The 16,773-nt window shown below is 42.4% G+C and overlaps 1 protein-coding gene across 12 annotated transcripts in view; it reads left to right on the top strand.

The window, feature by feature from the left end:
- The window catches only part of maptb (microtubule-associated protein tau b), a 115,775-nt gene that overhangs the window by 79,230 nt on the left and 19,772 nt on the right, over positions 1 to 16,773 (top strand). For all 12 annotated transcript variants that reach the window (XM_039740266.1, XM_039740264.1, XM_039740260.1 and 9 more), the window contains 2 exons: positions 8,560 to 8,641; positions 15,681 to 15,787. In XM_039740266.1, coding sequence (XP_039596200.1) covers positions 8,560 to 8,641; positions 15,681 to 15,787 — 189 coding nt within the window. The remainder of the gene's footprint in view (positions 1 to 8,559; positions 8,642 to 15,680; positions 15,788 to 16,773) is intronic.

Raw genomic sequence — 16,773 nt, forward strand, 5'->3', positions numbered from 1 at the left:
ACCCACTCGTGAACAAATGATGGCAACCAAAACTCACCAACGATGTAACCCAGTGGTTGAGAAACACTACCGTACTTTACATGAACCTGATGTACAGACATCTACACTGGAAAATCGATTTTTGTGCTCCTTCACCAGCGACAAACACCAGACCCGCGGAGCCTCAGTTGAAGTTACCTGTACAGTTTGTGACCGGCATATAACCAAATGGCCGGTCCTAAGTGGAGCTGTAAGCCGGTACATAACTGTATTTAGACAATATGATACTGAATCAAATCTGTTCAAAGTATAGAAAAAGACAAGCAATGCAAGGAAATACTGAAAGCTGAGTAATTAGTTGCTAGGCCGCAACAGCGCACACTGAAAGATGCTGCCAGTTTGTTCCATACTGTATTCCTTCGGAGTGTCATGGAGGGATTTTTGTGGGAGTCTTCCAGATCTGATTTGAGATTTCTCACAATATTTACTATGTAAAACAATATATTTCTGTATAAAGCAGGATGTATTATATAGAGCCTGTGCCCTACCATGACGTTTGTGCTGCAGTGACACATTCTTTATGAATCTAGCCCCATCTCTGACTTAAGTTTTTTATATGGTTTGGGCCCTGTTGGATTAATTCAGTTATTTGGACAAGCTGGGTGCATAATGAGTGACAAATAATAACTCTTCTGTATTATCTTCATAATTTGGAAATGAGTTACAGAGTAAAGATTAGGCTCCAGATACGATTACACTAATGTGTAATTCTCATCGTCATTACTTTACATGTAGGGATTTCAGAGCTTCGCAGACCCCCAAAGGGAATAACGTATACAATAATGACGCTGACAATCTAATGTAGTGTAATGAATGCAGTTATTTTTTTATCATGTTTAAATGAGGATGTGCTTTTTCTCTTTGCTCTGCCCCTTAAAATTGAGAGGAATGTGTAGCAGCATGTCGTCAATTGAGAGGGGACGAGATGTTAATTGCTGGCACGCCGCCATTCACGGGTAATCACACAGGCAGCTGAGCAAACCGAAGAGAAACACAAGGCTAAAACTAGATGAGCTGCCAATACGTTAAATTTGGGAACGATCTTCATTGTTTCAGACGTTTCATTGTTCACTGAGGCGACACTCAGACCAACCAGAGGAATGTCTCCTCATTGTACCAACAACAACAGCATTTATTTATATAGGAAGCTTTCATACAAATGATGTAGTGCTTTACAAGATGAAGAAAGAAAAGTTCATAAAATAAATAAAACTTTTAAAATAAGATTAGGCAATACTAAGTAACAAGGAATAAATTAAGGTCCAATGGCCAGGAGGACAGAAAAAAAAAAAAAAAAAAAAACCAAAATCTGCAGGAGTTCCAAGGCCACGAGACCACCCGGTCCCCCTAACATCAATGATCTCAATCAGTCCTTGTGGTTTTCAGGCTTCACGTGGAAGAATTAGATGATGATGGCCATGTGGACATCTGGCCTTCAATCTATCAATGGTGGAACTGCATGATGCCCTGATCAGGTGGTGATCACGCAGATCAACACCACAGAAAACCGGAAAAAGAACAGCAGAGAAAGTAGGGGATAGTACAGATTTTGGAACCATGAAAAAAAGATAATAGAATGCATATAAAGAATATCAGGGTTACACTAAAATGAAGCTCTGAGGAAGCCATGTTAAAGTAACAGGATTTTATCAGTTTTTCAAAGTGCTCCACCATATTAGCCTGGCGAATTTCTATCGGTCAGCTTTTCCAGATTTTAGGTGCCTAACAGCAGAAGGCCACCCGCCTCACCACTTCTTTTAAGTTTAGCTCTCAGAATTCTAAGCAGACCCTCATTTGAAGATCTAAGGTTACAAATTGGAGTGTAAGGTGAGAGGCATTCTGAGAGATAGGATGGAGCAGATGATTGAAGGCTTTGTAAGCCATAAGCAGTATTTTTAAGTCAATTCTAAATAGATAGATAGATATGAAAGACACCATATGATAGATAGATAGATAGATAGATAGATAGATAGATAGATAGATAGATAGATAGATAGATAGATAGATATGAAAGACACTATATAATAGATAGATAGATAGATAGATAGATAGATAGATAGATAGATAGATAGATAGATAGATAGATAGATAGATAGATAGATAGATAGATAGATACTTTATTAATCCCAAGGGGAAATTCACATAATCCAGCAGCAGTATACTGATACAAAAAGCAATATTAAATTAAAGAGTAATAAAAATGCATGTAAAAGCAGACATTAACTTTATATAATGTTAACGTTTACTCCCCCGGGTGGAACTGAAGAGTCGCATAGTGTGGCGTCTCCTCAGTCTGTCAGTGGAGCAGGATGGTGACATCAGTCTGTCACTGAAGCTGCTCCTCTGTCTGGAGATGATCCTGTTCAGTGGATGCAGTGGATTCTCCATGATTGGCAGTCGTCTGCTCAGTGCCCGTCGCTCTGCCACGGATGTCAAGCTGTCCAGCTCTGTGCCTACAATAGAGCCTGCCTTCCTCACCAGTTTGTCCAGGCGTGAGACGCCCTTCATCTTTATGCTGCCTCCCCAGCACATCACCGTGTAGAAGAGGGCACTCACCACAACCGTCTGATAGAACATCTGCAGCATCTTATTATATTCTTATTAGATAGATAGATAGATAGATAGATAGATAGATAGATAGATAGATAGATAGATAGATAGATAGATAGATAGATAGATAGATAGATAGATACTTTATTAACCCCAAAGGGTAATTCACATACTCCAGCAGTAGCATACTGATAAAGAACAATATTAAATTAAAGAGTGATAACAATGCAGGTATAACAGACAATAACTTTGTATAATGTTACCGTTTAATTGAAGAGTCGCATAGTGTGGGGTCTCCTCAGTCTGTCAGTGGAGCAGGACGGTGACAGCAGTCTGTCTGTCGCTGAAGCTGCTCCTCTGTCTGGAGATGATCCTGTTTGGTGGATGCAGTGGATTCTCCATGATTGACCAGAGTCTGCTCAGCGCCCGTCGCTCTGCCACGGATGTCAAACTGTCCAGCTCTGTGCCTATAACAGAGCCTGCCTTCCTCACCAGTTTGTCCAGGCGTTATGCATCCCTCTTCTTTATGCTGCCTCCCCAGCACACCACCTCGTAAAAGAGGGCCGCCACAACCGTCTCATAGAACAACTGCAGCATCTTATTACAGATGTTGAATGACGCCAGCCTTCTAATGAAGTATAGTCGGCTCTGTCCTCTCTTACACTGAGCATGAGTATTGGTAGTCAAGTCCAATTTATCATCCAGCTGCACTCCCAGGTATTTATAAGTCTGCACCCTCTGCATAGTCACCTCTGATGATCACAGGGTCCATGAGGGGCCTGGTCCTCCTAAAATCCACAACCAGCTACTTGGTTTTGCTGGTGTTCAGGTGTAAGTGGTTTGAGTCGCACCATTTAACAAAGTCCTTGATTAGGTTCCTATACTCCTCCTCCTCCTGCCCACTCCTGATGCAGCCCATGATAGCAGTGTCGTCAGTGAATTTTTGCACGTGGCAGGACTCCGAGTTGTATTGGAAGTCCGATGTATGTTGGCTGAATAGGACCAGAGAAAGTCCAGTCCCCTAGGTGCTCCTGTGCTGCTGACCACAATGTCAGACATGCAGTTCCCGAGACGCACATACTGAGGTCTGTCTGTAAGATAGTCCACGATCCACCGATGCCACCAGGTATGAATCTACTCCCAATCTCTGTCAACTTGTCCCTAAGGAGCAGAGGTTGGGTGGTGCTGAAGCGCTAGAGAAGTCCAGAAACAAATGGCACGGGTAACCAGTGTAACGACGCTAAGACTGGCATGATGTGCTTGGTACCATACTATGTTGTCAGGTCTTGATTCGCTGCTAGTGCATTACACTCTTGGGTACACTGACACTTACACTACAAGTCTATTATGGTGAAATTTGGTTTTCTTCTGTACAGGGTGACCAAACAGGAAATGTAAAAAGCAGGATCCAATCAGGGAGGGGCACGTAATAAGCACAAGTCAATCAGAGCACAATAAGAGGCTGTGTTTTCATTCATCCACATTGCAACAATGAGCCGGCATCTCCATTTTCAGGGATGTAGAACACTGGGGGTAATGTGGATGAAAGGCAAAAACCAAAACTAACGTCTGCAATTTCACACAAGAACGTAGTAGTGTGGACGTAGCCCATACTGTCATCACAGACAGGGCCTTAGTGATGGAGAGAGGTGGAGTTGGGAGCAGTGCCACAAAGCTTATTCTTGAAGATTTCAAGATGGTGGTGCCCATGTAGTCACAGATAACTGTTAACATTATGGAGTAATCCTAACAGTAAGAAAATACACAATAGACAACTGAAACCTTAACTAATCATATCAATGTCAATAATATCCACAAGCCAGCCGGACTTGTAACCTTGCCTATGTGTCACCACAGTCCTTCAGCTTAACCACCCTGACCCTGACCAATACAAGTGTGTTGACCTGAAGCACGTACTTGCCAACATTCGGTAATCACACCATGGAGCTATGCATTGCCATCATTCTCTTTCCCTCTCTCACAATCTTTAGGAATTGAAGACAAACCCAAAGTCTAAAATTTGACACAAGTTGGTTCAGGGGGGAGTCCATTAAGACCTGTCCTCCCTCCGAATGTTGGCAAGTATGCAAGTGTTTTCTGTGTGTGTGTGTGTGTGCCTGTTATCGGCATGAATCCAGCTGTACTTCTGATTATAGTGCCTTGATGTGGCTCCCAATCTCTGAAACACAATCCACAGGCCAAAGCCTCAGTGCTGCCCCCTGTGTGCCACTTGATCTGTTTGCATCCCTCGCTGTAAAAAAGTTGGTCTTCAGTGTTCACGTGAAGAATACAATGAATGGTAACGACAGACTGAGCACACAGTGGGCTTCCCGGTCCACCCTGTTTATTGTAGTGCACCCCTTTCTTGAAGTTTTGTCTGAAATGTTCTGTCACTTGAATTGTGGTAAGCATGTCCTCAATGTTTCATAATCCTTTAATGTCAATGTCCAAAAATTCATGTTGGAACCTGGACAACAAAGATATGTTAGGTTTGTATTCAGTGCTTTAAGAGTAATCAAAGAACGAAAGAAACAAGTGAAGATACAGCATGGACAGCAACATGAGATCTTCCTCGTCACAGGAAAAGAGCGTTCCTATGTTTGAACTGGTCTTGGTAATTCATAGTAAAATATGCATAGATTTTTCTGGAAGTTTTCTTTTTACTTTAAAATGTAACTTGTCGTCTCAGTGACAATGGCATTGTTACAGATTTTAATAAGGAGAAAGTCTGAATTAGTGTGAGCCATCCTAATTATGGATTACTTCATGAGGTAGAAGTAGATAATAAACAAGAATAGCCGGGTCAGATATTTGAAATAAATAGATAGATAGATAGATAGATAGATAGATAGATAGATAGATAGATAGATAGATAGATAGATAGATAGATAGATAGATAGATAGATAGATAGATAGATAGATACTTTATTAATCCCAAGGGGAAATTCACATACTCCAGCAGAGAAATATTAAAATGTGTGATTCAATTTTAAAACGTTTAGTCTAAATATTCTTATTGTAATAGAACTTTGTCATTTGCCTTCCTCTGACTGATCCTTTACTATCCTTCTATGGACCTGAAATCAAAATAACCACCTATTTATAATCACTGACCTTCAAACAGTCTAAAACGATATCCCACATTCTGATGTTTGACCTTCTGGGAGTAAGCCTTAGATAGCTAGGATCATCGATAAAGAATCCAATATCAAAAATATGGTCATGTTCATGATGAGCAACCTTGAAAACACATAAAACAACACTCCGTGTGTCTACATTACCGATCCCGGTGTGTAGTTTTGAGAAATACTATAACTTTGACCCCTTATATCCCATCCTGGGGTCAGTTGTTGTGGCCTGAACAGCTTCATGTCCCTCCGATCATTTTTGCTGAAGATGCCTACCGGTTTACTCTTCATAGTATGGACGTAATTTGTCAGAAAATGGCCTAAAATAAAGGTTTTTCGGGTCTATAGAACCAAAAATAGCTGGTTAGTCCAAAAAGCTCGATGTCATGAATAAGTAGACATTGAGATGACTCAAATGATATATCACATGTGGGAGTTTTCTCAAACCAGTGAGCTGGGAGACACCACACACAAATAAATGTCAGTGATCCATCCATCCCATCCAGTATCCAACCCGCTATATCCTAACTACAGGGTCACGGGGGTCTGCTGGAGCCAATCCCAGCCAACACAGGGAGCAAGGCAGAAAACAAACCCCGGGCAGGGCGCCAGTCACACACACCACACCAAGCACACACTAGGGACAAATTAGGATCGCCAATCCACCTAACCTGCATGTCTTTGGACCGTGGGAGGAAACCAGAGTACCCGCAGACACTGGGAGAACATGCAAACTCCACGCAGGGGGAACCCGGGAATAAATGTCAGTGATTTACGAAATAAATAATATAAATGTCAATAAATAAAATGAAATAAATAAACAAAAATAAAATATAAAAGTCAATTCTTACAAACACAATAAGCGCACTGCAATACGCTATAAGCCACCACTGATTTTTCACGTGAGGAGATTTTTGCTGTGATGCACCGTGAAAGTTTAACATTTTTGAGTGTTTGGAATCATAACAGCGTTTAGGGAATGTGCTTGTAGAGCTTGGGAAAGTGAAAGGCCCGAGTTTAAGGGGATGCCGACAGCAGCCTGCAGTATTAATGACATGTTACAAGTGCCACTATCGAGGAGTACTACAGTATGGTATTGACCTTATTGTCAGATAACAAGCTCCCACACACTGCTGGTATCCATTTTTAATTCACTATTTTCTCTGTATAAGATACAACTGGTAGCTTCTATGAATGCTTATAATTTCTTTGGGGTCAAATATGACTCGTTTCATCCTTGTAATCAAACCAAACATCTCCAACATTTCCTCTAATTAATGAACAGTAAATAAAATGTAAACATCCCATCATTTGTACATGTTTAAAACAATTATTACCTTGCCACGTCCTTGGGGTCACTTTTGACCCTCCATTGACTTTAATGTATTTTCCACTGACTTCCTGGTAGTTTGTTGGCTCACAACCCATTAAAACATTCTAAATGTCACTGGTCCTAAAATGTTGGATCATCAGCGCTGCATGTTAAGACAGTTAATCGATGTAAAATTGGTTTGGGGCAAAAAATGTGATGTCCAGGGCAGCTGAGAAGGGGTGTTAAGAATCGAGACAAGGAAGACCCATAAGGCACAGCGTTGAGTCTTCATTTGAAGTCACCAGAAGGATCAATAGCATGTGGGATGGTGTCAAATTAGGGTTAGCAGTTGGCACGTTTCAGTGACGTTTGAAGATCTGGACGTCACTAGTCACGTGGTAATGGGGCTTTAGTATGGGCTTCAATACTCTATCATCAACACACGGGATACGAGCTTCAAAGCCATCTCTACGAGGACCTCTAGCCACAGTGTGTAGAGTGAATTAGCAGGTCGTGTAGCAGGGCTGTGGGGACCTTTAACACTCAACGGGATGAGATTTTACAAACAGCAGAGGACGTATTTTTTAACAAATGTTTTCTTTCCGTTCTCTCGTACTGTCCGCTTTTGGCAATCACGCTGCACCAGGACTGTGGTGTCAGCCCAATGATCTGAGGGAAGGACTGAATAAAAATGAGCACCTGTGGGGGGAAAACCGTGAAGCTTAAAGCTCAAAGCATCCTTTGAAAGAGCTCACGTATCCTTCCACCTTTTGTAAAGATTTTGGAATCGAATTTATTTATAAGATCACCGAACAGGACACATCTGATATCGTGTTTTGTGACGGCTCTAATGCCGCTTACTGTATATCTTAGATTAAATTCAGCATTTTGTATATTACAGTAGTTTACTTCCTCATGTGGTTCCTTTAAACTTTAGCTTTACTTTTCATTAAGCAAACTATCATTCTTATTTTTTCAGTTTTCTCTGTTATCTTTACGTTTTACCAGAACAAGGTATTTGATTATTTTATTTTTTTTTCATTTTGTTTTTAATCTTCATCCCTGGTGTTTTCACCCTTAATAAACTCACTGAGTGTTTGGCGTCCTCTTCATGTTCCTTCCTCACTCAGACAGCCTTGGGAATGCTGGGACGGGGACCACAAATTGCTTAAAAATGACGGGAAATCAGCTGTCAGTGGATCTCTTCACCTGCCAGTGGCCCTTTTGGTAGGTGAACTTGACGATTCCCTGTACTGTTGGGGTCCCATTCTCGATCAGCGCAGCACGTCATCATCCATGACAGCTGACGAATGTGAATCTCCCCGTTTCATTTTTACGAAATTTGTTTGCACCAAACAGAGTGACGCTTGTGTCTGTTCACGACTAATCTGGAAACCTCCTGGTCCACGCATGAATAACTGCCTGCTACTGACAGAGACCCCCCCGGCTGTTTTGTCCTTCACAGAACCCCCTCAACTCTCCAGGTGGCTCACATTTTAACTTTTGCTTATTTATTTATTTATTTCACAGGTTCAGATTGTGAACAAAAAGCTGGATTTGTCCAATGTTACCTCCAAATGTGGCTCCAAGGACAACATTCATCACAAGCCAGGTATATTCAAATGTTATTTGGTGGGTCAACACAATTCAGATGCATAATTAAAATAAGATGATTCGTTACAGAATCACAAGGGAGTGAAAATCGTGTAATTCATTCTTGAGTACCGTTTCAGTTCATGAATCAAATGAATGAGAATTTTGAGATCCATTCTGGGTAATGATTCAGTTTATGAATTAAATGAACGAGAATCGTGTGACTCGGGTAAAGAGTCAGTTCACAGATCAAATAAATGAGGATTGTGTGATTTGTGTGTGGGTAATGATCCAGTTCAGAAATCAAATGAACAAGAATTTTGTGATCCCTTCACGGGTAATTATTCTGTTTATGAATGAGAATCGTGTGATTCAGTTGACAAATGAAATGAATGAGAATTATGTGATTCATTTTCGGGTAATGATCCAGTTTACGAATCACATGAATGAGAATTTTGCAATCCGTTCTTAGGTAAAGATTTCATTTACGAATCAAGTGAACGAAAATTATGTGATTCGTTCTCGGGTAATGACTCAGTTTACGAATCAAATGACTGAGAATCGTGTGACTCGGGTAAAGAGTCAGTTCACAGATCAAATAAATACGAATTGTGTGCTTAGTTTGTGGGTAATGATTCAGTTCAGAAATCAAATGAACAAGAATTTTGTGATCCGTTCATGGCTGATTATTCTGTTTAGAATTAAATGAATGAGAATCATGTGATTTGTCAGTTAAACGCAAATAAGTGTTAGGTTGCGTGGTCCACCAGGCTGGCACCGCCAGCTGAACCCGACACAGGCAAGTGTGGGACACAAGTTCAAGGCACACAAGGTTTATTTTTTCTTTTTCCCTTGTGGGAAATGCCTTCCCCGTTCCTCACAAGTATAACGCAGTTCAAGCATTAGCACAGCACAGCACAATACCACAAGTCTCTTCCTTCTCTTTATCTTTTCTCCTGTCCGCTACTCCGGTCAAGCTTCGTCACTCCCCCTCCCGACTCTGGCTCCCCGAGTAGCGGCTGCTGGCTCCTTTTATAACGCAAAAAAATAAATATATATAAAATAATATATATAATAAATAAATATATATATATATAAATATATAATATAAATATATGTATAAATAAATAAAATAAGTCAACATTAAATTAACATAGAATAAGTAAGGTCCGATGGCCAGGGATGACAGAAAAAACAAAAAAAAACTCCAGACGGCTGGAGAAAAAAATAAAATCTGCAGGGATTCCAGACCACGAGACCACCCAGTCCCCTCTGGGCATTCTACCTAACATAAATGAAACAGTCCTCTTTGTATTTAGGGTTCTCACGAAAGGACTTGATGATGACGGTCATGCAGGCTTCTGGCTTTTAGTCCATCAATGTTGGAGCATCATGGTGCTTTGAGAAGATGGTGTTGGCGCAGGTCACCGCCACAAAGAAACCGGAAAAAGAAACAGAAGAGAGAGTTGGGGTCAGTACGGAATTTAGAGCCACTGTGAATAGTTATTATGATGAATTGAACATACAGAGTATCAGGATTAAGTTAAAGTGAGGTTATGAGAAGGCCATGTTACAGTAATGTGTGTTCAGCAGTGTTTTAAACTGCTCCACTGTATCAGCCTGGTGAATTCCTACTGGCAGGCTATTCCAGATTTAAGGTGCATAACAGCAGAAGGCCGCCTGCCCGCCTCACCACTTCTTTTAAGTTTTGCTTTTGGAATTCTAAGGAGACACTCATTTGAGGATCTAAGATTACGATTTGGAATATAAGGTGTCAGACATTCCGATATATAAGATGGAGCGAGATTATTTAAGGCTTTATAAACTATAAGCAGAATTTTAAAGTCAATTCTGAATGACACAGGCAACCAGTGTAGTGACATCAAAACTGGAGTAATGTGTTCAGATTTTCTTTTCCTAGTGGATTCTATCTTTTCTCCTGTCCGCTGCTCCGGTCAAGCTTCGTCACTCCTCCTCCCGACTCTGGCTCCCAGAGTAGTGGCTGCTGGCTCCTTTTATAACGCACCTGGAAGTGCTCCAGCTGCTTGATTACTTGTTTCCGGCAGCACTTCCTGGTGTGGTGGATGGACAGCCCAAAAGGACTCAGCAGCTCCTGCTGCAGCACCCCCTGGCGGCACCTGCAGATCCCAACAGGGCTGCACCACACTCCAACTCCCATGAAGCCCTGCGGGACTCTGAGTCATCACTGCGACCCAGGGAGGCTGCCATCTAGGGTCCCAGGGGAAGTAACAACAACTAAAACATTTATTTCTAGGGAATGTTTTCATACAAATAATGGGAGCTCAAAGTGCTTTACATGATGGAGAAAGAGAAAAAAAGACAAATTAAGAATTGAAATCAGAGAACAATAATTAACATAGAATAAAAGTAAGGTCCGATGGCCAGGGAGGACAGAAAAAACAAAAAAATAATAAAATCTGCAGAGGGTCCGAGGCCACAAGACCACCCAGCCCCCTCGAGACATTCTACCTAACATAAATGATCAGTCCTTGGTATTCAGGGTTCTCATGGAAGGACTTGATGATGACTGTCATGTAGACTTCTGGCCTTTGATCCATCACTGTAGGGACATCACGGTGCTTTGATCAGGTGGTGGTGGCACAGGTCGCCACCACAGAAAACCAGGAAAAGAACAGAAGAGAGAGTAGGGGTTAGTACGGATTTTGGAGCCACCATGAATAATAATGATGATTAGTTGAATATACAGAGCATCAGGATTAAATTAAAATGAAGTTATGGGAAAGCCATGTTAAAGTAATGAGTTTTTAGCAGTTTTTTTAAAGTGCTCCACCATATCAGCCTGGCAAATTCCTATTGGCAGGCTGTTCCAGATTTTAGGTGCATAGCAGCAGAAGGCCGCCTGCCCGCCTCACCACCTCTTTTAAGTTTAGCTCTTTAGGTAACACTCTGCTCCCCCATCCTCCCTGCGTGGAGGCATCCCAGCCAGGCAAGAGCCCCGGCCACACGCTACAGTTGATATTTTTATAAGGTTCAGTTTTGGGTCACTGATTTGTTGAACATAAACATATTAGTTTTCATATTATTTATATATGGTATTCAGTTTAAAACAATTCCAATAACAAATTACACAAAACAAAAGAGTGAAGGCGTTCTGCAGGGTGGCCTACGATAAAGTGGCCCACCTCCACGGAGACAACTGCTATCGTGTCGCCTGCCTTGTTTCCTGGCTGTCAGAGGTGTATCTGCAGATTTTTTGTCAGTTCTACACATAATTAACGGACTACGAATGCGTCCGTTGTTTCTTCCAGCAAGATGGTGCGACTTGCCATACTTCCCGCATATCCATGGCTACTGTTCAGGAGCATTTCCCTGATGAAAGGATTATTAGCGAGGGTTTATGGCCACCATGATTGCCTGACTTAACAACAAGCGTCTATTTCTTGTGGGGTCATTTAAAGGTGTTGCCTGTATGAGACAAATCCGCGGACTGCAAGTGAACTGAAGTTGAACATTGAAAATGCGATACAGAGAACCAATCCCGTGACGTTGCAGAGCGTACATGAACAGGCTGAAACGGCCACAGAGATGTACTGACGCACAAGGAGATCACTTTCAGCACCACAATGTCCCTGCCCCTGTGTAAATGCCCTCCTCAGGCGTGCACAGGGTGGCAGATGTCACCGTAAGGACCACCAAGGTTACAGGTAAGACCCACACATTCTTGACTCTATGGTAGGTAGACGGATTAATGGCCCGCTAGAACAGGTAACTGGCCACAAGCCACCTGAAGGTGATGGGCGACTTGGAAACCATTTGTTCTTGCTGAACCAATCAAATTGATTCAGTGGAGCTCAGCACGAGTGCTGAAGCGCATGCACGTCCTGCATGAGGTCATCAGTGTCTTTCATTTTGCTGACACATTGGTAGATTTTTAAAATGCGTCTGCAGGAACCGAAAGTTTCGACTGCTTTCACTTGTGATTTGTTTGAGTTCAAACTACTTTGATGTTGGTGAATAAAAACTGTCACTGATGACTATCTCATTCATGCAACACATTCATAATACAGGGCGGCGCACTTTCAGCATCTTATGTAATGTGAGTAGCACATCTGATCATTGTTCTCTTCGCCACGTAATGCAGTTGTCTCGGTGGAGGAGGGACACATTCTCGTGATCGTAGATAGATAGATAGATAGATAGATAGATAGATAGATAGATAGATAGATAGATAGATAGATAGATAGAGTGAAAGGCACTATATAATAGATAGATAGATAGATAGATAGATAGATAGATAGATAGATAGATAGATAGATAGATAGATAGATAGATAGATAGAGTGAAAGGCACTATATAATAGATAGATAGATAGATAGATAGATAGATAGATAGATAGATAGATAGAGTGAAAGGCACTATATAATCGATAGATAGATAGATAGATAAATAGATAGATAGATATGTGAAAGGCACTATATAATAGATAGATAGATAGATATGTGAAAGGCACTATATAATAGATAGATAGATAGATAGATTTCCAAGGGGAAATTCACAGAACCGGCCATCTCTATTTAATTTGAAAAGCAACAGGGGTGCAGTGCTGCTCAAACATAAAGAATGCTGCCAGTCACCTGCTATGTACTAACTGTGTAAGCCCGCGCGGGATCCTAGAAATTATTGAAATCATCAGAACTACTCTGGGCATCTCTCTGCTATGAGGCTTCGTGTTGCCAACGTGCTCGCATCGTTTCTCCATTAGCAGCTAAGCGACTGTCTTTCTTCGGAGGTTTCCTTTTGCCGGTGTGCTGGCCTCGCTTGTGTATCCTCGGAGTTCGGGCCCTCATCCCGACTCTGCGTCTCACTGCCGGGCCGGACAGACACACACACACATTTGCACGCGTAGAACTCCATTTCATTTCAAAAGCAACAGGTGGGCGCGGTGGAGCTCAAACATAAAGAATGCTGGCAGACACCTCCAGTTCGCCCTCTGGTGGTCATTCTGAGTGTCAACTGGATGATAACATTCACACAAGACCGTAAGTTCACCCCCACCCTACCTAGAAGCGGGTGGGTTAGGGTTGATTTCACCCTACGGTATTTTTTGTCGACCATTGAGAAACATGTGTGGCAAGTTTCATTAAAATCGCTCCAGCCGTTCAGACGTGATGCTGGAACATACTGTACATATAGACACACTTTGACTTTCATATATATAGATTATTCATTTTTAATTAGCAGAAAAAATATTTGTTACTGAATACCAGGTCTTGTATGACTGTAAAGCATAATGACACAACTCAGACATGACGCTGCAGTAGGCGGTCGGTTTTACTGTTAAACATAACATTGCATTTCAGGACATTTTGTTTGTTGGATTCTCCTTCACTTTGCAAATGTTGTCAAGGTGATGAACAGAAACGACGATGCTTTTCAGCATTTAAGAAGTAAGATTGGTCTTAGAAAAGTGAAAATAAAATCAAGGAAGGCGTTTTTGTTGTTCCTGAAATCTGTGAACGGATGCTTGACGAGGAGTTCAACAGCAAACTGAACCCCTCTGAATCAGCACCCTCATTCGTGCGGGTTGTCCAGACTTTTTCTTGGCAGTCACAGAGCAGAGAACAACGCTGAGCTTGTGCAGAACCTGCTGAAAGCGTATCAGATGCATTTTTTACGTTCTCATCTCGACTTTTTTCCACCAAATCTGGGCGATGTCAGCGATGAGTATAGGGAAAGATTTCATCAAGATATAAAAGTGATGGAAAACCGATATCGGGGAAAATTCACTCCGAGCATGATGGGTGACTCCTGTTGGTTCTTGCAAAGAGAGATGGATGTGCAGTACAAGCACAAAAGCGAGGGCCTCCAACATTTTGGAGCACGCGGACCTCACTTTTATATTGAGGTAAACTGACATAAATATACTTTAACGTGTCTCTGGTATCGTCTTCTGGTTTGTTTTCAGAATAAACACATCAAAACAATTTTGGTGGGACAGAGTCCAAACTGGGCGGCACGGTGGCGCAGTGGGTAGCGCTGCTGCCTCACAGTAAGGAGACCCATCTGGGTTTGCATCCCGGGTCCTCCCTGCGTGGAGTTTGCATGTTCTCCCCGTGTCTGCGTGGGTTTCCTCCCACAATCCAAAGACATGCAGGTTAGGTGGATTGGTGATTCTAAATTGGCCCTAGTGTGTGCTTGGTGTGTGGGTGTGTTTGTGTGTGTCCTGCGGTGGGTTGGCACCCTGCCCTGGATTGGTTCCTGCCTTGTGCCCTGTGTTGGCTGGGATTGGCTCCAGCAGACCCCGTGACCCTGTATTCGGATTCAGCAGGTTAGAAAAAGGATGGATGGATGGGTTTGGTGTGTGTGTGTGTTTGCCCTGTGATGGACTGGCATCCTGTCCCGGGGTTATTCCTGCCTTGCACTTTTTTCTAACTGGGATAGGCGCCAACCACACGACCCTGGTTTGGATTAAGTGGGTTAGAAAATGACATGACATTTATTTACTTATATGAGTGTTCATTTCTTTTCCCCTATCCTTCCCCAGGGCGGCATGGTGGTGCAGTGGGTAGCGCTGCTGCCTCTCAGTAAGGAGACCTGGGTTCGCTTCCCGGGTCCTCCCTGTGTGAAGTTTGCAAGTTCTCCTCCGGGTGCTCCGGTTTCCTCCCACAGTCCAAAGACATGCAGGTTAGGTGCATTGGCGATCCTAAATTGTCCCTGGTGTGTGGGCTGGCGCCCTGCCCAGGATTTGTTCCTGCCTTGTGCCCTGTGTTGGCTGGGATTGGCTCCCGTGACACTGTGTTAGGATATAGCGGGTTGGACAATGACTGACTGACTAGTCCAAACTCCAGATATCGAGTTGATATATTATATTGATATTCAAATGTGTCGAAACGTCAATGATGTGTATTCCAAAATCCTGACTTGCTAGCTTTATTCCGATTTCATATATGGAATCAGTGTAAAAAAACTTAATAAAGAGCTGCTCTGAAGTTCCCAGTAGCAAGCAAAAAATATTTTCTTGTAGACCAGTGGAATCCTTCTGAACACTTCCATGTCATATCTGCTCAATCTTACAGGTGGTGGCAACATTGAAATCAAATCGGAAAAAATGGATTTCAAGGTGCAGTCCAAGATTGGCTCTCTTGAAAACATCGGACACGTTCCAGGAGGTGGAAACAAGAAGGTGAGTTGGGACGTCTGCTTCCTTCAGCTTTGTTTTTTTCATTTGCCACTCCATACATGGATTCAGCGCCAACAAAAGAGTCTCGTAGGTGACACCTGCAGGTAGGTGTTTGAAGGTAAAGGTGTTTAGGGATGGCAATCAAAGTGGCAGCTGCACTACGACACGAGTCTAAAGCAGAGAAAGGACATTAAACAGGAAGGTTACTGGGAGAAATTACCAGGGGCACAAAACATCATTTGATGGGGTGTGACATTACGTTTGGGAGACCCTCTTTCTATTCCAAGCATTTTTATTTTTAATCTCTTCAGTTCTTGGGTGTTTAAATTCTTTTTTGGGGTTTGGCCCTGTGGGCATCAAATTATCCAGTTCATAAGATCAAAACAGTAGAGCAGCGCCAGTGCTGTCACCTCAAGGGGCAAATGTCCCGTGTTGAAATCTCTGGGTCCCCATTGTCAAGGAGTGAGTGGAACTGACCGAGTTTGTTTTTGGATTGTCCTTCTGTCACACCATAAGTTTAGCACACACTGAAGATCAGCTGCAGCGGTCAGCAAATCTGACATACCCCGTGACAAAAAGTCACCTATTGTGACATTGGTTGCGATGATCAGTCATATAATCTGACCTGGTGCAGCAGCAAGGTCAGCGGGTTTGGTCAGCAAAAGCGACAAAAATTCACAAAGTGTGACAAGGGCTGCGAGCATTAGTCGTGTAATTCAACACGGTGCAGTGACACGATCAGCAATTACAGCTGGCAAATCTGACAGACGCTGGGACAAAATGCTGTGTAATGTGACACGGGCTTTAGAGGTTAACGCTGCCAAAGGAGTTTCGACCAGTTACTGTATGAAGTCCAAGGGTTTGCTTACTTTTCTCAACAGCACCCTGAGCTCATTTGATAGTTGTATCCAGTAAAGACGTGACATGTTAGAGCCAAATGTGTGTTATTTAGGAGTCATAGTGGACATGACACCATCAGGTACCAGTCA

The sequence above is a fragment of the Polypterus senegalus genome, chromosome 17 (assembly GCF_016835505.1).
Source record: "Polypterus senegalus isolate Bchr_013 chromosome 17, ASM1683550v1, whole genome shotgun sequence".
Taxonomy (NCBI): Eukaryota; Metazoa; Chordata; class Cladistia; order Polypteriformes; family Polypteridae; genus Polypterus; species Polypterus senegalus.